The sequence below is a fragment of the Schistocerca piceifrons genome, chromosome X (assembly GCF_021461385.2).
Source record: "Schistocerca piceifrons isolate TAMUIC-IGC-003096 chromosome X, iqSchPice1.1, whole genome shotgun sequence".
Taxonomy (NCBI): Eukaryota; Metazoa; Arthropoda; class Insecta; order Orthoptera; family Acrididae; genus Schistocerca; species Schistocerca piceifrons.
Window position 1 is genome coordinate 205,738,151 of NC_060149.1, and position 21,921 is coordinate 205,760,071.

The 21,921-nt window shown below is 37.8% G+C and overlaps 1 protein-coding gene across 3 annotated transcripts in view; it reads right to left on the minus strand.

The window, feature by feature from the left end:
- The window catches only part of LOC124721150, a 524,040-nt gene that overhangs the window by 52,788 nt on the left and 449,331 nt on the right, over positions 1–21,921 (minus strand). For 2 of the 3 annotated variants that reach the window (XM_047245968.1, XM_047245969.1), the window contains exons 10-11: positions 18,870–18,948; positions 8,257–8,442 (exon numbers count right to left, since the gene is read on the minus strand). In XM_047245968.1, coding sequence (XP_047101924.1) covers positions 8,257–8,442; positions 18,870–18,948 — 265 coding nt within the window. The remainder of the gene's footprint in view (positions 1–8,256; positions 8,443–18,869; positions 18,949–21,921) is intronic. The other variant, XM_047245970.1, reaches the window with a different exon arrangement.

The window sequence follows — 21,921 nt, forward strand, 5'->3', positions numbered from 1 at the left end:
ACCTAGAACCCTGCAGATGAAGTTCAATATTTCGAATATTGCTCTATTGCTATGTGCATTTATTGTCCTGATTTTACAGTAAGAAAAAGTAACCTGCAGTATTTACCCCCACTTGATTTCGACTATTCTTTGTACAATAGATACACTGGTATGCACGTTCCAGTTGAGAAGAAGTATCTTTCACTATAATCTAAATACATTATTACTGTTTAGCACTTTCCAGTCCCTCAGGCAGATTGCTGAAGTGTTTCATAACTGTATACTTTCGGAGAGAAATTTCGACTACAAGATTATCTACATAATTTTTCCTTCAGAATTTTGTATTTTTGAGCATCACTATCGTTCTCATCCCTGTGTTAATTGTTGCTGATTAATTTCATGATGGATTATACATGGCACAGCAGAAATACCTTACCAATGAACATCCCCAAAAAAAATCTTCAATTTGTTGATTATCTTTGACTGGAGGTTTTATACATTCTCTAAGCAGAAGCTCGTAAGTGATGTTTAAAATGTCCACTATTTCATTTAGAACACTATACTCTTTGAATCATGGACTGTCACATAATATCAAACATACTGACAGTATGAAATTGTTTCATAGCTTACCATGACTATGATGACTGTGCCTGCATTAAAATCACATGTCAAGTAAACAGTTTGTTTCACACAATGATAATACTCCAGTAAATCCCCACAAAATTTTTAGAGGACCATCAACAAGTGAAAATGCCTAGTAATTTTTTGCTAGTTGGGGGGGGGGGGGGGGAGGGGGGGGGAGGGGGGGGGTGTCAGCTTCACAGAGGCAATTTCAATTCTTCTGAAGCGATTTCATTAATTAATTATGTTCTAAACATTTGAAAGTGAAATTTCACACATGGAAAAAATGTTAAAATGCTAAAGAACAATTATTAAGAGGTATTTGTTATATTTTAAAAACAAATGTGAATGACATTTTTGTTACACTAAATTTACAACACACTGCTACTTCACTGAACTGCTTTTTCATCTGCGCTAACTGAAAAACTAACTATTTGAACCATCACCTATGTTGCTGTTGTGGTCTGCAGTCCTGAGACTGCTTTGATGCAGCTCTCCATGCTACTCTATCCCGTGCAAGCTGCTTCATCTCCCAGTACCTACTGCAACCTACATCCTTCTGAATCTGCTAAGTGTATTCATCTCTTGGTCTCCCTCTACGATTTTTACCCTTCACACTGCCCTCCAATACTAAATTTGTAATCCCTTGATGCCTCAGAACATGGCCTACCAACCGATCCCTTCTTCTAGTCAACTTGCGCCACAAACTCCTCTTCTCCCCAATTCTATTCAATACCTCCTCATTAGTTATGTGATCTACCCATCCAATCTTCAGCGTTCTTTTGTAGCACCAGAACCATCACCTATATTTTCTGTAAATTATACTTCATATTAATTCAGTTGTCTCAACAGTATGTCTCACCCATGACAACTATTTTATTAAAGTGACTTTTTACAGCCTACTGTAGCATTTTTTTCTCAATGATCTATCTTGATCGAACCTCTGCATGCTTTATTAAATACCTTTATAGTCATATTTACATTTCTAATTCATGTACTTTCACTCATGATGCACACGATTTCAGAAATCCAATGTCCATACAGTTTACAGGTCCACTTATAGCGGCCACCTGGGTTGGCCACCTGCACCAACCCCACTAGTCAGTCCGCACACTATTGGTTTGTTTCTTTCATCAGTCGACTTGACTGAATTGAGTTATCAAGTAGTTGTACTTTCCTATGCAGCATGTGTGTCCATGTCATCATATAAAATATGTTTCTGTCTGGCACATCGATAGCTAACACATACCTATTAGTAAAGTCGAGGCTATTCTAGTGATCTTGATACGTTATTCTATCTGGCATTTGTTCACGAAAAGTGGTGAATATTCTACTGTTTTCTTGTACAGAGAACCTTTGATACATAGAATTATACATACAGACTATTCACTCAATAGGAAACTAGTTTACATCCAGAAGCAGAAATATCAAGACTGAAGAATGAGTAAGTGAAAAGTCCTACTGGTAGTAACTGCAGGCATGTAGATTAGTCAAGAGCGAGAGTGATCAGTTGATTGTGAAGCATTAATACTAGTAATTAATAGTAATTTCTCAGTAAAAATATTGCTACGAGACTTGTAATTAATCAATTTGCCTGGAAGAATAGGCACATAGAATTCATCATTTAAGGAAGAGAACAACAATTTTAACTTTTTTATATTATAAGATGGCATTGTCTTGTATGTGTGTATAATCAGTTTAAATAAAACTTTCTTAAACTTTGGATGTGATTTGATTATTTTTTATTACAGTAAAAATAAAGGTAGCACCTCCTCCTCCTCGAGGTTTTCTGTAACCGCCACTGAGCACCGTTCGATAACTTTTCACGAATATTATAGGTCAAAGTAATCTAATATTGAAGTAAAAATATAATGCAAAAATTGGAACTACCTTTTTTGCCATATGTCATTACTATCACAAACCTGGTTAGTGAAACACTACTCCAATTCTCTTGGAAAAAATAAAACTAATAATGACTGGTCTGAAGAGTTAAAAATAACACTACAAAAAAACTGAAGACAGAAGAGAAGATAATTCTAAGGAGCAAGAATACAAGGAACTAAAAAAACATTTAGTCAAAAAAATACTCCATTAGCAACAAAGAAAAGGCAGCCAGGTTGGAGAGAACAAAAATCTTTTGGGAACAAAGGAAGGACACAAGAAAGTATGTCTAAACACCACTCTGAAGGCAGTAGTGAATATGGACTTACTCAAATGCTCCATTGTGGGCCTACACTACATTAATAAAGTGCCTCTGGCATCTGTAGCAATTTTGCAGAGTTTGTATTTTTATATAAATTCTTTTTGGAAAATTAATGCAAAAATCACGTAAAAATATGTTTAATTTAATACTAATGTTAGAGTCGTCATATATTTCAATTGAGTGAATTTTCAAGAACTTTTTTCTAAACCACTCTGCCTTAATCTACTGAATTAGTTTTACTGTTTACTTTTATTGTGAACTGTGGATGCAACCAAGGTGCAAGTGACCAAATACACCTTAAAAATCTGATAGATGAAACCTGGAGCTCTGTCAGGTGTTATGGCAAATTACCTGCCTGCAGAAGCTCCTCAGGCACCTATTATTACTTTCCATCACAGAATCTTCCATTGAATATCACTGTTACTTCAGTGCTGCCCACTAAGTTTTCCTTAAAATTATTTATAGTATTCAAATACCATATCTAAGTGCATGTGTGTGGTCTGAAACCTGACAGTCACAATACTGCTGCTGTAACAATCATGGGGTCCAATATGGCACACTTAACCATGCGTAACATGTAACTGGTGTTTAACAGTTACATTGAAAAGCCTCAATCTACAAAATTTTTACATGCAACCAGTTATCCACCAACTGAGTGGAACTTCTAAAAGCTCTACACTATCTCAGTACCTCTCATTTAATTCCAGGGATTTACATAAAACAGCACATGTGCCATCTTCATACTCAGTGAGCTACAAGAACAATCATCTTAGCTGTCCATATTTCAATATACTTTGAGTGGTTCCCATGCTAGGAGAGAAACACTTTCACTTACTGGCACAGCTCCCTCTCCTTCACCAATGACTTGAAAATTGGCTTGTTTGTCTAATAGAAAAGACTAGCATAAGCAGTCAAAATAAACTCAACTCTTCGACACACAAGTTCACACCAATGAGATTCTTGTCGCAAATTTAAGTGTGTATCAAAAGACTAGGTAAGTAGTAAATGAAGATAATACAAACAAACAAACACACACACACACACACACACACACACACACACACACACACACACACACACACAGCAAAAGAAGTTTTGCATCACCTCAGTTCCGAGAGTTCTGGGATCTGTACAGAACATTGGAAGAGAGATCAACACAAACATCATTTCCGCACTTTTCATTGCTCATGAAAACTACACATTGAATGTTGTACCACCATACAGAGAGACCTTCAGAGGTGGAGGTCCACATTTCTGTACACACTGGTACATCTAATACACAGTACCACATCCTCTTGCATTGATGCATACCTGTATTTGTCGTAGCATACTATCCACAAGTTCACCAAGGCACTGTTGATCCAGACTGTCCCACTCCTCAATGGTGATTCGGTGTGGATCCCTCAGAGTAGCTGGTGAGTCACGTCATCTATAAACAGCCATTTTCAATCTATCCCAGGCATGTTCAGAAGGGTTCGTGTCTGGAGAACATGCTGGTCACTCTAGTCGAGCGATGTCTCTATCTGGGAGGAAGTCATTCATAAGATGTGCATGATGGGGGCGCGAATTGTCATCCATGAAAACAAATGCCTCGCCAATATGCTGCCAATATGGTTTCACTATTGGTTGGAGGATGGCATTCACGTGTCGTACAGCCATTATGGCACCGTCCATGACCATCACTAGCATATGTCAGTCCCACATAATACCACCCCAAAACAGCAGGCAACCTCCACCTTGCTGCATTCACTGGACAGTGTGTCTAATGTGTTCAGCCTGACTGGGTTGCTTCCAAACACGTCTCCGACGATTGGTTGAAGGCATATGCGACACTCATCAGTGAGGAGAACATGATGCCAATCCTGAGTAGCCCATTTGGCATGTTGTTGGGCCCATCCGTATTGCGCTGCATGGTGTCGTGGTTGCAAAGATGGACCTCACCATGGACATTGGGAGTGAAGCTGCAGATCATGCAGCCTATTGCGCTCAGTTTGAGTCTTTCTTGTGGCTGCATGAAAAGCATTATTCAACATGGTGGCATTGCTGTCAGAGTCCCTCCGATCCATAATCTGTAGGTAGCGGTCATCCACTGCAGTAGTAGGCTTTGGGTGGCCTGAGAGAGGCATGTCATTGACAGTTCCTGTCTGTCTGTATCTCCTCCATATCCGAAGAACATCGCTTTGGTTCACTCCGAGACGCCTGGACACTTTCCTTGTTGAGAGCCCTTCCCGGCACAAAGTAACAATGCATACCGTTTTGTTATATGTCAAGCTACAAATGGTTCCCACACTGAATTGTACCAACATGCCTAAAAATGTCCGAGATCCTGTGTACAATGCTAGATAAATAAAGTTATAAACCTTAATAGGTACTGAAATACACACAAATGTTTTTGTATCCCTCTAGCCCGAACACCCTGTATACTAAAGGAGGCTGCGGAGCTTTAGAAGTATTGACACTCGCTCAATATATTGCACCATGTGGCTTCCCAACATGCGGGCATGTCAACAACTGATATTGTGACACCATACAAATATGAGCGTATCAGGATAGACAAATGAAAGGAATCATCTGTTGAAGTGCACTCAGGGGAGTAGTTATATATTTCATACTTATTCAGCAATTAGCTATCAAAACATTTGACAAAGTGTGAGAGCAGGGTCGTAACACAACAGCTGGTTAGGTTTTTTTTTTTTTTTTTTTTTTTTGCAGAAATAGATAACAGCATTACTCAATATATATGAGTTCCACATGATTGAGCTCAGACATGTTTTCTGTGAGTGCAAAGTTCCGGTTTGACTTTGGTTTTTAAGTGGAGGGCAAGACCTACGATCCTGTGACACATTACTAAACACTTTCTCTGAAAAATACCTGTAACATATAGTTCATAAGCCTACCCACAGTGAAAATATAGTAATCCTGATGAGAGTAAGTAGAAATGACTTCTTTGAGAGTATCCCCAATGGAACTCTTATTAGCGACTGTGACAACAGTTGAAACTGTTATTACTGAAGTACAGAGAGCAACTAAAACATGCAGGAAGATCTACATGTTCAGTAACCTACATAAAAAGGCAGTACAGTCATGTCTTGAGGATGAACCTTTAACTTTATCCCTGGAGAGAAGCATGAAGAGGAATTAGGGCTAACATTTAGAAGAACAGTTGAAGAAGCACTGGACAAATATGTATCTGGTAGAACAACTTGAACTGTGAGGCATTCTTCACAGCATGAAGTCTCTTTAAACAAACAGTAAAACAGTGACTAGTGTGTACAATGTGCAAAATGACGCTTAAAGCTGACGACAAAAGAAAATTTCTGGATGAAATGAATTTGGTAGATAAAATGGGAATGTTCAAAGCCTTCGTCTACTACTACTACTACTACTACTACTACTACTAATAATAATAATAATAATAATAATAATAATACTATGACCAAATCTGGTCAAAAGACCTCTCAAAACTACAAGGAATTCTGGGTGTACATAAAAACTGTCAGTGGCACCAAAGATATTGTCATACACATATGGATAATATGAGAACCGATATTAAGGGTAGCAAAACAGAAGCAGAAATGCTTAACTGTTTCCAAATGTTTCCTTAAAAATGGTTTCAGAAGCACTGCCCAAGTTTAATTTTTGCACCATTGCAAAGATACGTAAAACAACCTTTAGTGTTAGTGTCACTGAAAAACCATATCAGACAGTATCCAGAATTTGCTGCCGAGGTAGCCCCTCTTAACAATAATATACTGCAATCATCTCTAACACAAAAAATGTAATAATAGTTCTGAGAAAACACTGCACTTAGCGGAAGTGTAGCATAATTGATTCACAGAACTGGTTTTAGAATCTTGGAATATCAACATCATATTTGAGCACAGACTATGTTCTAAGAGAATGCAACCAGGCTGCATCCTACAAACATTGGTTCTTCAAAACACAAGTTGCGTTTTTCTCATGTCACAGCCAGAAAGCCATGGATTGAAGCAGTATGGTAGATGCAATATTCCTGCCTTTCGAAGAACATTTTACTCAATATCACACCAATGCTTACTAACAAAAGCACAAGTATATGGTAGCATAAAATGAAATCTGTCACTGGACTGAGGATTTATTTGTATGGAGGGCAAAGCCTGTTGTCTTGAGTGGAGAGTCACTGACAGAGCTAGTAACTTCTGGTGTGTCTCAGGGAAGTGTGGTTGGACCCTTGCAGTTCATCTTTCATATTAGTGACCTTGCAGATAGTATTAATAGCAACCTCACACTTTTACAGATGAGGCATTTCTCTAGAAAATGCTGTACACATGCTCAATCAGATCTTGACATTATTTAAAAATGCTGCCAAGATTTTCAACTTGCTTTAAATTTACAGAAGGAAGAAACTATGTGCATCACAAAATGAAAAAATAATTAGTATCCTATGACTACAATACTAATGCGTCAGAACTGGAATTAGTTAACTCATACAAATACCTGAATGTAACAGTTTGTAGGGATTTGAAATGAAATTGTCACACAGGCAGGTGGTGATACATTAGAAGGGCAATGCGAAAATGCAGTTAGTCTATGGAGGATGTTGATTAACAAAACATGAGAGAATCATTCTATTATCAGAACCTGAATTAAATACTTTCAAGTGGATACGCAACTTCCTGAGGATCTTTTCCCACAATAACGCCAATGAATAACTTCGCTAACGATTACTGTTATGCTTTGTCACAGAGGATAATAATAATTATGAAACATCATTTTAGTGTATTTGCAAGTAGAATGCCACTTAGGTAAAATGATTATTTTTCCACCCTAATTTTTTCTAGTAATTATCAAGCACTGTTAATATTAAACTTTATTGATTAGGTTGACATTGACATTATACAGTCATTCTACACCATGCAGTACCACTTAAACTGCTAAGAAATACTGAAAACTACATCTCTGTAAACTCTACAAATAATAGTGTAGAAAATTTTACACTGTCATTTTCCAGTTTCTAAAATGTTACTAATCCTATGCGATATCACAAAGGATCTTTATTCACTTACTAACAAAATTCCTTAGGTCTGTTTTTAATGTGTGCTGTGAGTGCGCATGACGCGGACGGACGGACACACACACACACACACACACACACACACACACACACACACACACACACACAAAAAACAGAGATTATATATAAAAAGAATGTAAGTGGTGCAAGAGAAAATAAATTTTTAAAATAAGCAATAAAATTAAAAGTGGAACTGTAGTCCTTTGCAGCACAAAACCAAACACCTAAAAACAATAACTTTCATGGAGTAAAGAAAAAGCCAAATGTAACTAAAAAGACTGTCACAGTCTTTGTCAAAAGCAAAGGAAAAACTTCTGAAAAGAATTTCTTCCTTTCAGTGTGCAACAGAAATGTCTTTATTGTATGGGCAGATTCATTGGGGCTAAATATCTAAAGATACCTAGTAATTTCACCACAGAAGTAACAAATGCTTGAAGAAGGCGAGTGGTTTTGGCTAGGACTAAGTCCCAAAGTTTCTGAGCCTCACTTTCACAAAACTTGAATTCTGCTACGATAGCACAAAACTGCTCAAAGTTTACTTTTATTTGTTCCAGGGGTACATCCTTTACGTCATCTCCTATTAAACCTGCAAAGAAAATACCATATGTAAGTTTTTTCCATGGTAAACAATCACTATTTTTAATTACAGTTTATCACTTGATTGAATCAATTATGTAGTTAATTTAACTACAGCATTCAACTTTCCAACTATAGCTTATAAGATTAATCATATTTACTCACAAAGAGAAGAGATGGGTGGAGTACTGGTGGGAGTGTGCGGCGGGAGGAGAAAGGGGGATGGAGTAAGGGGGCGGTGGGGTGAGTAATGGAGTGAGGGGTGGAATAATGATCGCGAGTAATGGGCCAAGGAGAGGGGAACTGGGAGGGGGTGGGAGGGGCAGCAGGAGGAAAAGAAACAGCGAGAGAGGCAGAGATTCTCCAGTGGGTATTTACCGTGACCTTGCTAAGGCATTCAAGTGCGTAGAAGGTAACACTGCTTAAAGAATATCTCCCAGAATGGCATGTAAGACCAACTGCCTGCTCTACAAGAAACCTACATGCACAACAGGCAACAGAGTTGGCTTAACAATGTCATATTTACGAATAAATTCACAATGAGGAAATGTAAAAAGTGTAGGGACCCCAGGGTTCAATCCTTGGGTTACCAATTTTCTAGCTTACATTAATTATTATCTGTTGTTGTTGTTGTTGTTGTTGTTGTTGTTGTTGTTTCCAGTCCAAAGAGTGGTTTGAAGCAGCTTTCCATGCTGCGCCTCTTCATCTCCGTGTATCTACTGCAATCTACATCCTTATCAATCTGCTCACTGTATTCATCTCTTTGTCTCCCTCTCACAATTTTAACCCCTCACACTTCCCTCGACTACTAAATTGGTGATCTCTTGATGTCTCAGAGTGTGTCCTACCAACCAATCCCTTCTTCTAGTCAGGTTGAGCCATTAATCTCTTTTCTCCTCAGTTCTACACAGTACCTCCTCATTAGTTATACGATCTACCCATCTAATCTTCAGCATTCTGCTGTAGCACCACATTTCAAAAGCTTCTATTCTCTCAGTGTCTAAACTGTTTATCATCCATTTCTCACTTGCATACATAGCTACACTCCATACAAATACTTTCAGGAGAGACTTTCTAACATTTGTATCGTCATGCGTATTTAAGTGAACTAACCAGCTACCCAGTACTGCTATGATGTAAGATTAATTTGTTGTACAGCTGAACATTAGCGGACCCAAGGACTCTAGGCACGCCGTGGGACCCAAGGACTCTAGGCACACCGTGGCAGCTTCTGGCTAGGTGACTGTCCCGGACAAGCCACATGCCAGAGTGCCAGCAAAGGACAGGGATGTTTCCAGAATGAGATTTTCACTCTGCAGTGGAGTGTGTACTGATATTAAACTTCCTGGCAGATTTCAAAGGACAGGGAGTGGGCAAACCCCAGTATTGGGAATTTTGGGCGACAGATGGTTGCTTAGGAGGGCACAAAATGCTCCAAGAAATGGCAGAATGTCAGACACACTTAAAGGCGGCCAAGTTATAACTCTCTGAAGTTTGACACTAAATCACAGTTACATATTAATGCAAATCTGAATATATTGGTGATCTCGGATAAATGAGGTGAATCCAGTGACAACAGTATTTCAATATATTTAAAATTATAGAAACTGTTAATACCTCACAGAAAATATAAATTTTTTACAATGAACCTCTGAATTAAAACTAATAATACCTTCATGTGATTTCATCATAATGGTATCTCAGACGACAGCATTGCACTGTAGCATTTGTCCCTGGAAGCTACTTATCTGCATCTATTTCATTTACTGATTTATGTCATTTTTTTACATCTTTTTAATTATGCAAATGTTTATCAGAAGATCATATCCTCCCCATTTACAGAGCTAATGAATACACCACCTATACCCCATCTTGTCATACTTGTTTTATTTAACGACTAGTTTACTATATCTTCTCCCTGGACTTTAATTCCTACTCCAAATTTTTCTTTTGTTTCTTTTACTGCTTGCTTAATATACAGACTGAATAACATCTGGGATAGGCTACAACCCTGTCTCACTCCCTTCTCAACCACTGCTTCCCTTTCATGCCCCTCGACTCTTATAACTGCCGTCTGGTTTCTGTACAAGTTGTAGGTGGCATTTCACTCACTGTACTTTAGCCCAGTCACCTTTATAATTTGAAAGAGTATTCCAGTTCACATTGTCAATAGCTTTCGCTAAGCTTACAAATACTAAGAATGTAGGTTTCCCCTTCCTTAATCTATCTTCTAAGATAAGTCGTAGGCTCAGTATTGCATCACATGTTCCTAAATTTCTCCGGAATCCAAACTGATCATCCCCAGGTCAGCTTCCACCTGTTTTTCCATTCTTCTGTAAAGAATGTATGTTAGTATTTTGCAACCATGACTTACCAAGCTGATAGTTCGGTAGTTTCCACACCTGTTAGCAACGTGTTTCTTTTTAATTGGAATTATTAATTTATTCTTGAAGTCAGAGTATTTCATTTGTTTCATACATCTTGCACACCATATGGAAGAAGGTTGTCATGTCTGGCTCTCCTAAGGCTATCAGTAGTTCCGACAGAATATTGTCTACCCCTGGGGCCTTGTCTCGACTTAGATCTTTCAGAGCTATGTCAAATTCTTCTCATAGTATCGTATCTCCCATCTCATCTTCAGCTACATCCACTTCCCTTTCTATAATATTGCCTTCAAGAGCGTTTCCATTGTACAGACACACTATATCCTCCTTCCACCTTTCAGCTTTCCCTTCTTTGCTTAGGATTGGTTTTCCATCTGAGCCTTTGATATTCATACAGGTGGTTCTCATTACTCCAAAGCTTCTCTTTAATTTTCCTGTAAGTGGCATCTATCTTCCCCCCTAGTGATATGCGCTTCTAAATCATTACATTTGTCCTCTAGCCATTCCTGCTTAGCCATTTTGCACTTCCCGTCAATGTCATTTTTTAGACGTTAATATCCCCTTTTGTCTGCTTCATTTATTGGGTTTTTATATTTTCACCTTTCATCGACAAAATTCAGTATATCTTGTGTTACCCAAGGATTTCTACTATTCCTTGTCTTTTTACCTACTTTATCCTCTGCTGCCTTCACTATTCTGTCTCTCAAAGCTACCCATTCTTTTTCTTCTACTATAGTTTTTGCCATTCTTGTCAGTCATTCCCTAATGCTTTCTCTGAAACTCTCTACAACCTCTGGTTCTTTCAGTTTATCCTGGGCCCATCTCCTTAAATTCCTACCTTTTGCAATTTCTTCAGTTTTGATGTTCATAACCAATAAATTTGGGTCAGAGTCTACATCTGCCCATGGAAATGTCTTGTAATTTAAAATCTGGTTCCAAACCCTTTGTCTAACCATTATATAATCAATTTGAAACCACCTGGTGTCTCCAGGTCTCTTCCACATATATAACCTTCTTTCACAATTCTTAAACCAAGTGTTAGCAATGATTACATCATGCTCTGTGCAAAATTCTACCAAGTGGCTTCCCCTTTCATTTCTTTCCCCCAGTTCATCCATAATCACCTACTATTTTTTCCTTCACTTCGTTTTCCTAGTATCAGATTCCAGTCGCGCATCACTATTAAATTTTCATCTCCCTTAACTATCTGAATAATTTCTTTTATCTCGTCACACATTTCTTTAATCTCTTCACCATCTGTGGAACTAATTCTCACATAAACTTTTACTACTGTGGTGGGTTGGTCTTCATGTCTATCTTGGCTACAATAAAGTGCTCACTATGCTGTTCATAAAGCTGAACTGTATTCCTATTTGTTTTTATTCCTTATAAAACCTACTCTGCCATTAACCCCTATTTGATTCTGTATTCATAGCCCTGTATTCTCCTGACCAGAAGTCCTGTTACTTCCTCCACCAAACTTCATTAGCTGAAACTGTAACTTTAACCTATCCATTTCCCTTTTATATTTTCCAGCCTACCTACCCAATTAATGGATCTGATATTCCACACTCCACTCCACAGAATGCCAGTTTTATTTCAGCTGATATCCTCCTGAGTAGTCCCTGCCCAGGGATTCACATGGGTAACTACTTTACCTTTGCAATATTTTACCCAAGAGGATGCCATCATCATTTAACAATACAGTAGTGTTCCATGCCCTCAGGAAAAATTGCAGCTATAGTTTCCCCTTGCATTCAGCTATTCGTAGTACCAGCAGAGCAAGGCCATTATGGTTGATGCTTCAAGGCCGTATCAGTCAATCATCTGGACTGTTGCCCCTGCAACTACTGAAAAAGCTACTGCCCCTCTTCAGGGACCACACATTTTTCTGAGGGACCACACATTTTTCTGGCTCCACAATAGATACTCCTCCATTGGGGTTGCACCTACAGTACGGCTATTGATATTGCTGAGGCATTTAAGCCTCCCCTCCAATGGCAAGGTCCATGGTTCACACAGGGGTGTTATCTAAAAGTTACAATTCAAAACTGGGGAAAAATTGTGGTGCTTGCTGATAAAATTATTCTAACCAAAATGCCAGACATCACAACGAAGGTTACAGCCAATACAGCAACTTATAAAGCATGCAAGTGATTCATAGTAAATAACCTTATTCTCTTTTTTTAATTAATATTATGTAGTCCCAGGTGACAAATAAAAAAAACTTCAAGTTCCTGAAACTGATCTAAGAAAGTGGTAAACTGTAGAAACTGCACATACAAATTTCTTATGCATCCAGATTGGCAATCGGTTAAGAAGGAATGAGCAAATTTATTAGCTGCTGAATAAACTTTATTCACTAAGTTTTGCATTACCACAATTGAAATAATGCTTTTGCCACATTCCCATTCTATCCTCTCCTATGGTATAACCTACTGAGGAAATGTTGCAGAAACTGAGAAACTTTTCAGACTTCAAAACTAAGCAGCGAAATTAATATGTGGGGCTACTTTAAGAACATCCTGCAGATAGCTCTTTTAGCCATTTTAGATATTTACACTTGCAGTACCATGTATCAGCTGTCCCTCCTAGGAGTCATATGCATTTTCTCTGGTGTTTTGGTAAGTATTTGCACTTTCATTTCTGCAATATGTAGTTTGAGTCACCTCAAACAAATACTGCTCATCAGATATTTCATGCACTGTCCAGCGCTGGCAGTAAGGGTCATCTTGTTTCCAGTTACAAACAAAATTACTTTTAAAGCAGAACTTTACATGCTCGTTCGATAGAGTTGTGCCAAATTGGTTCAAAGAACTTACAGGAATGCAGTCAACTGACTTCATTGACAACCGCCCATACTTAGTTGCACAACCTGCCATTTTTAAGACAGTTCTGCATTGAAAATTACAGGGTGTGCATGTGTTGAAATATTGGTGGTTGTCAATGACATCACCCAGCTGCATTCCTGTAAATTATTTGAACACTGTATATGCTAGGAGAAACTCGGCTCTCATGGTACAAAACTGGTCTGGCAAATGCATCTGAAGACCCTTAGGAGGGACACCCTGTATATACACTTCATGATTACAGTCATAATCAACAAAATAGAGCTCTTTCAGAAAAATGGTGACATTCACAACTATGACAAGACACAGAAAAAATTGCCACCAAGACTCTACAGCTCTCATGATAGTATAGAAGGGAGTTACTGAGTAAGGAATAAAGGTACACAACAATCTTTCCATCTACATAGAAAAGGAAATTAATATTATGTGGGTATTCAGAAGTAAGCTAAAAACATTCCTCATACACCAAACTTTTTTGTGAAACAAATGAATTCTTACAGTTATGAATTATTTCTTAGTATAAAAAACAGAAGAACTCAACTGCAAATATTACTTTGAAGTTTAAATAATGAAATGTAGATACAAATGTAAAGAAGTCTCTCAGATAAAAATTCAGTACTTATGCTGTGAAGACAAAACTAGATTCTGATATTTACTTTCCATTTTTCAGTATTCATATAAATTTTTGGGAGTAAACTGCATATCGTAATTATATGCAGCTAACTGTATGAAAAGGACTAAAATCACAAGTTTGGTGTATGAGGAATGTTTTTAGCTTACTTCTGAATACCCACATAATATTAATTTCCTTTTCTATGTACATGGAAAGATGTCTGAAATTCCCATGCAGGGAAAAAACGAAGAAAAAGTGATCGTAACACATGTTATTTGACTTGTCCTATATTACTAGTACATGTCTTTTTCAGTAAATAATAATAATAATAATAATAATAATAATAATAATAATAATAATATATATCTCTCTCTCTCTCTCTCTCTCTCACACACACACACACACACACACACACACACACACACACACAAACAAACACACACAAACAAACAAAAAAACACAAACACAAACAAACAAACACAAACACAAACAAACAAACACAAACACAAACAAACAAACAAAAACACAAACAAACAAACAAAAACACAAACAAAAACACAAACAAACAAACAAAAACACAAACACACACAGAGAGAGAGAGAGAGAGAGAGAGAGAGAGAGAGAGAGAGAGAGAGAGAGAGAGATGAATTACTAGTGAGTTACTGCCTGACTGCTTTAACACCTGTTATCAAGAACATTTTTTACAGTCAAGACTTAAGAATCTGACACCTCAGTTTGTAAATACACAATGTGCTTAAGTATCGTACTCCCAAAATAAAGTTCAGCGGTAGGTATGGAGTAAATTTAAATTACATTTCTTGTTGAATATATGAGTGCTGGAGTAAGTTCTATGCCTGGGAAATATATTGGTAAGTTGCAAAAAAGAAGTGATTTTTGGGTGTGTCAAATTAAACAGTTCACATAAATTGTAATTTTTGGGTGTGTCAAATTAAACAGTTCACATAAATTGTAATTTTTTTTGAAACACTACGTAAAGTATAACTTTTATGCGATAAACTGCTAACCAAACAGTTATGATATATCACTTTACAACTGTAAAATTTTGGACTATTTAATTCTTTAACAGTCATCTCCCATCCCCCCGCCCCTTTTTACTCCCACTCTATGAACAATGGACCTTCCCAAAATGGGGTGACTGGTCTGCTACAACCACAACAGAGGAGTATCTGGGGACAGGCTACACTAACTCATGGTTCTTAAGAGGGGTAGCACCCTTTTCACTAGTTGCAGGGGCAGCAGTGTCAGTGATTGACTGATCTGGACTTTTAACTTTGGCCAACATGGCTCTGCTGTGCTGGTGGCATGAACAGCTGAAAGCAGGGGAAATTACATCCATAATTTTTCCCAATGACATGCAGCTCTGATGTATGGGTTAATGACTGTGTCCTCTTGGATAATATATTCTGGAGATAAAATAGTTCCCCCATTTGATTTACTGGACAAGGATTACTTGGTAGGAAAAACAAAAACATTCTATGTGTCACAGAGTGTGAAATGTTAGAGCCCTTAACTGGGTAGGTAGGTTAAAGAATTTAAAAAGGTAAAGGGACAGGTTGAAGTTAGAAGCAGTGGGATTTAATGAAGAGAGGTGGCAGCGAAGAATGGGTAATGCAGGAGTAAGCTTAATGATGAGTAAGAAAATAGGAACGCAGGTAAGCTACTTCAAACATCATAGTGAATGCATTATCATAGTCATGGTAAACACAAAGCTGAGACACACAAGAGTAGCACATGTTTGTCAACTAGCTCCACAGATGGAGAGATTGAAAGAAAGTATTATGATATGAAGGAAATTATTCAGGTAATTAAAGGAGAGAAAAAATTTAATTGTGGTGGATCACTGGAATTTGATACTAGGAAATGGAAGAGAAGGAAAACTAGTAGGGCAACACTGACTGAAATTGGGGAAGAGGGGGAGGGGGGGGGGAGGAAGAATAAAGAAAGAAAGTGGAAGTTGCCTGGCAGAATTTTCCAGAGTATAATTAAATCATTGTAAACACTTAGTTTAAGAATTAAAAATGAAGGTAGAGATTTTGAAACCAGACTTTAAATGCAGAATATTTCCAGATGTGAACTGACCATAATTTTATTGGTTATGACCTGCAGATTACAACTGAAAACAATTGCAAAAAGGTAAGGTTGATTCATTCTGGGGAGGGGACCGAAGAGCGGGTTATTGGTCCCATCAAATTGGGGAAGGATGGGGAATGAAGTTGGCCATGCCCTTTCAAAGGGACCATCACATCATCTACCAGAAGCGATTTACGGAAATCATGGAAAACCTTAATCGGGATGGCCGTACACAGGTTTAAACCGTTATCCTCTCGAATGCAAGTCCAGTGTGCTAACCACTGTGCCACCTCACTCGATCAAGACGTAAGAATTTAATGAGATAGAAACTGGATAAATTGAAAGAACCAGAGGTTGCTGAGAGTTTATGAGATCATTAGGCAATGCTTCACAAGAAAGGGGGGAAAGGAATGCAATAGCAAATGAATTGGTAACTTTGAGAGATGAAAGTGCAAGTAGCAGAGTACCACACTGCTAAAAAGGCTTATTTAAATGATTTACTGCCTCCTGCAACTGTCATTTTTCCTTTACTGGCAGTACAATTGTAAATTATCTATCAATTTACAAAAACTGATTGACAACACATTACACCATACAGGTATATTTAAATATTATCCACAGTTATTATGCCTGCAACTGCAGGTGACTTAGCTGTTATAATATATGCTCACATTAAACATTGTGTGACCACTAAGTGTTTGGAGGGCTACAGGATGTGAAATGCACAGGTCTGTAGTTTTTGGAACTGTGACATGCTTTCATAGTAATGGACAATGAAAATTGCAATACCTGCACTCAACAGCCACAATAGTGATGGATGCTGTTTAAATGCAAAAAGGAGCAGGGAGCTGTATGGCACAATGTGTCATTAGTAAGGTTTTGTAAAATACTTGGTAATGGTCTAGGATCAAAATTTTACAATCTTACAACCAATATACAAAAAATGACAGCTGTAGGTGGCACTAAATCATTTAAACTATTAATCATAGCTGCAGATCCAGTCTCAATGAAGATAACAAGTGAAAGACCTAGTACAAATCCTCTGATAACACAGGAAATATTTAATTTAATTGACAGAGTGAATATATAAAATTTAGCAAATACAGCACATGAAAGGGAATACAGCTGTCTAAAAAGTGATTGACTGGAAATGCAAAAAGGCTAGAGGACAAATGTAATAACACCACAGAAAAATGGTGTGCCAGGCAAGGACAGATGCCACAGACATGAAAATTTAAGATAGCTTTGGAAAAAACAGAATCAGAAGCTGACTTTGGGGAAGATCGGTTGAGGTTCCAGAGGAATGTAAGATAAAGAGAGGCAATACTGACCCCACATCTTATCTTAGAAGACAGGTTGAAAAAAGATAAACCGACATTTAAAATATTTGTAGATTTAGAGAAAGCTTTAGACAATGTGCACTGAGCTACACTCTTTGGAGTTTTTAAAGGAACCTGGATAAACTGTAAGGAACAAAAGGTCATTTGTAACTCTTAAAGAAACTACATGGCAGTTGTAAGAGTTGACAGAAATGAAAGTGAAACAGTAGTTCTAGCCTTCCCCTTATGTTACTCAATCTGTACATCGTGCAGGCACAAAATGAAACCAAGGAGGGCTTTAGAAGTGAAATCAAGTTCAGGGAGAAGAAATAAAAACTCTAAAGTTTGTCAATTATTTTGTAAGTCTGTCAGAGACAGCAAAGGACTTTGAAGAGCATTTTAAGGGAATGGATAGTATTTTGAAAGGGGGATATAAGATGAACATCAACAAAAGCAAAACAAGAATAAAGGAATGTAGTCAAATCAAATCTGATGATGTTGCAGGGATTAGATTAGTACATGAGACACTAAAAGCAGAACACAAGTTTTGCTATTCAGTCAGTAAAGTAACTGAGAAGGAGAGGATATAAACTGAGAATAGTAGAAGCATTTCTGGAAAGGGAAATCTGTTAACATCTAATATAAATTTGAGTGTTAGGAAGTGTTTTGTGAAGGTATTTGTCTTTGGAGTAACCTGTCCAAAAGTGAAATGTGAACTAGAAGCAGTTCATACAAAAAGGGAATGGAAGCCTTTGAAATGTGATACTACAGAAGAATGTTGAAGACCGGACAAGTAAATCAAGTAACTGGAAAAAAGGGGTGGGGGGGAAGGTCAGATGATAGGTCTGTCCTGGGGCATGAAGGAATATTTGGTTTGGTAATGGTGGAGGGAACTGTGGGTGTAGAAGGTGTAGGGAGAGACCTAGGTATGGATATGGTAAGCAGCCTCAAACTGATGTAGGTCATAGTAGTTATTCAGAGATGATGAGGCTTGTACAGGACAGTCTAGCATGAAGAGCTGAATTCAAACCCCTCTTCAGAACTGAAGACGACAATGACACATTATCGAACTGACACACCAATCAGTTTATCTCCAGTTACTGATACGTGAAACAATTAAGTCTATGCATCATTAGCATCAAGTACAATAGCAACAGTAAAATAATAAAACAGTAACTAACCTGTCTGAGTAGCCAAGATATTCCTTATGTCCGAGAGACAAAGTTTTCGGTCAGTAAGAATCCTAAATGCCATGCAAACCTGAAAAATTAGAAATCACAGAACACAAGTGCTTAAAATTTTATTATTCACTCCAAAACCACATAGCGTCCAAACTAGTACATAGTTTGATTCAGAGGATTTACGATGGGCAACAAGCTTAAGAAATGTGGCTGACGTGAGGAAGTTTCTCAAATGTGCCTGTGAGTTTATTAGTTGAGAATGACAATACCCTCATTGTTTATGTATTTCCCACACACAACAGAGGAACAAACAGCAGCTGACTTGAGAACAAACTACAGCCAGTCACCTAACAATCTTTTTAAATTAGTCACAAACATAGCCAATTTGGGCAAATCATCAGATGGCAGGCGATAGTAAGAACTTTGTTGCTACAGTTATTGTGCTGGTGGAAATAACTGAATTTGGATGGGAGCCATCAGAAGTATTCACATAACATTGATGGCTTATGTATTGTTTACTTACAAATCATAGAAAGTAGGCGAGTCACAGACAGAGTAAACAATCTGTTTAGTGATGAGAAGACACCGTGTGCATCAAACAGTCGCAAAAGAAATGCAGATGAACTGTCATGCTTTGAGTAATCATCATCAATGTGAGGTTCAAACAGTTAAAATGAATTAAACTGAGGTATGTCACCTAAATGTGTGGGATAAATGATTTATTTTATTCTTTTAGTACTGCAAGGTATCGGTCAATGGGTCTTTGGAAAACTAGCCCCTTATTTTACATCTACATCTACGGAGTGCGAACCACTGAAATATGTAGCCAATAGCACGTCCCACTGTACCATTTATTAGGGCTTTTCCCTGTACCATTCACTTATGGAGTGCATGAAAAATTATTGTTTAATTGGCTCTGTGTGTGCTGTAATTAATCTAATCTTATCATCATGATCCCTATCGGAGAAATGTGCAGAGGGTTATAGTATGAACCTGGAGTCATCATTTACAGCAGATTCTTTAAACTTTCTTAGTAGACTTTATTGTGGTAGTTTCCATCTCTTTTTGAGATGTCTTCCAGTTCAGTTCTTTCAACATCTCAGTGAGACTCTCCCGTAAGTGAAACAAACCTCCGACTATTCGTGCTGCCCTTCTCTGTATTTATATTCAATATCCCCTTATAGTCACATTTGGTGTGGATCCCACACACTTTAACAATATTCTAGGATGGGTCGCACTAGAGATACATACACAATCTACTTTGTAGACCAGTTGCATTTCATTTCACATGTATTCCAAATATAAATGAAAGTCTGATATCCTGATTTACCCACAACTGAGCCTATGTGATTGTTCCATTACTTGTCCCTATTAAGAGTTATACCCAAGTATTTGTATGACTTTACAGACTCCAACTGTGACTCACTACTATTACATTCATAGTACTACAGGTTTTCATTCAGCGAAATGCACTATTTACATTTTTGAACATTTAAAGCAAGCTGCCAATGACTGGACCACTTTGGAATCTTATCAAGATCTGACGGAATATTTGTACAGCTTCGTTCAGACTGTATTTCATTGTAGATAACTGCATCATCTGTGAAAAATCTGAGGTAACTATTAATATTGTCCACAAGATCATTAATATACAACATGAACAGCAACAGACCCAACTCTCTTTCCTCGGGTAGATCTGAAGTTGTTTCTGCATCTGTTGATGACTCCCCACCCAAGATAACATGCTGTGTCCAACCTACCAAGAAACCCTCAGTCCTGCCATGTATTTCATCCGATTCCCCTATATGATCACACTTTTGATAATAAGCACAGGTATGATACTCGGCCACAAGCTTAAGCGAGAATTGAGAATTGCTGCATCTAGTTGACTGCTTTCAGGCTATCATGTGAGTAAAAATGTGAGTTGGGTTTCACATGATCTATGTTTTCAAAAACTATGCTGGTTGGCATGTAGGAGGTTGTTCTGTTCGAGATAGTGTGTTTGACCTCAGAATATATTCTGAGATTCTACTACAGATAGTAAAAGATATTGGATGGTAGTTCTGTGATCCCTTCTGCTACCCTTCTTGTAGACATGTATGACGTGATTTCTTCCAACTACTGGACACAGTGTTTTGTTCAAGGGATTTAAAACAGATTATAGTTAACATAGGGGTTAACTCAGCTGTGAATTGGGTATAGAATCCGATAAGGATTCCACAGGGTCCTGGGACTTCATTCAATTTGAACTATTCCAGACTTTTCTCAGTGCCACTGACACTAATATGCATTCCATTCATCTTTTCAGTGGTACAGGAATTTAATTGGATCAATACTGCTGGGTTTTCCTTTGTAAAGGAACATTTAAAAACAGAGTAAATAATTTCTGCTTTCACTTTGCTACTCTCAGTTACACTCCATCCTTGTGTGACTGGACACAAACTTAGGTCCCACTAAGAGCCTTTATATATGACCAGACTTTCTTTGGGCTCTTGTGAAAGATCATTGACAATATTCTGCTTGGAAGTCACTGAAGGCTTCATTCATTGCTCTCTTTCATTCATTATCTCTCTATAGCCCTATGCTTTGTTTTATAACTATGATGCAGTAGTGTCTTTCTTTAGAAGTTTATTTACAGTAACTGTATACCATGGAGGATCTCTACGATTATGAACTGTCCTACTGGGTATGTATGTATTCAGTGCAAGGTCATGTATTCTTTTAAACTTTAGCCATAGTTCCTCTACATGCTCCAGTCTCGAGGTAAATGTTCAAGTTCCTCATTGAGATGGGACACGACTGTTTCTCCATCTAATTTGCTGAACATATAACTCTTTCTGCTTGTTTTAGATGCTCTTAGTGTTTTCATGTTCATTGTTGCTGTAACTGCATCATTGTCACCGATGTCAATGCCAAAATGGGTCAAATGGCTCTAAGCACTATGGGACTTAACATCTGAGGTCATCAGTCCTCTAGACATAGAGCTACTTAAACCAAACCAACCTAAGGACATCACACACATCCATGCCCGAGGCAGGATTTGAACCTGCAA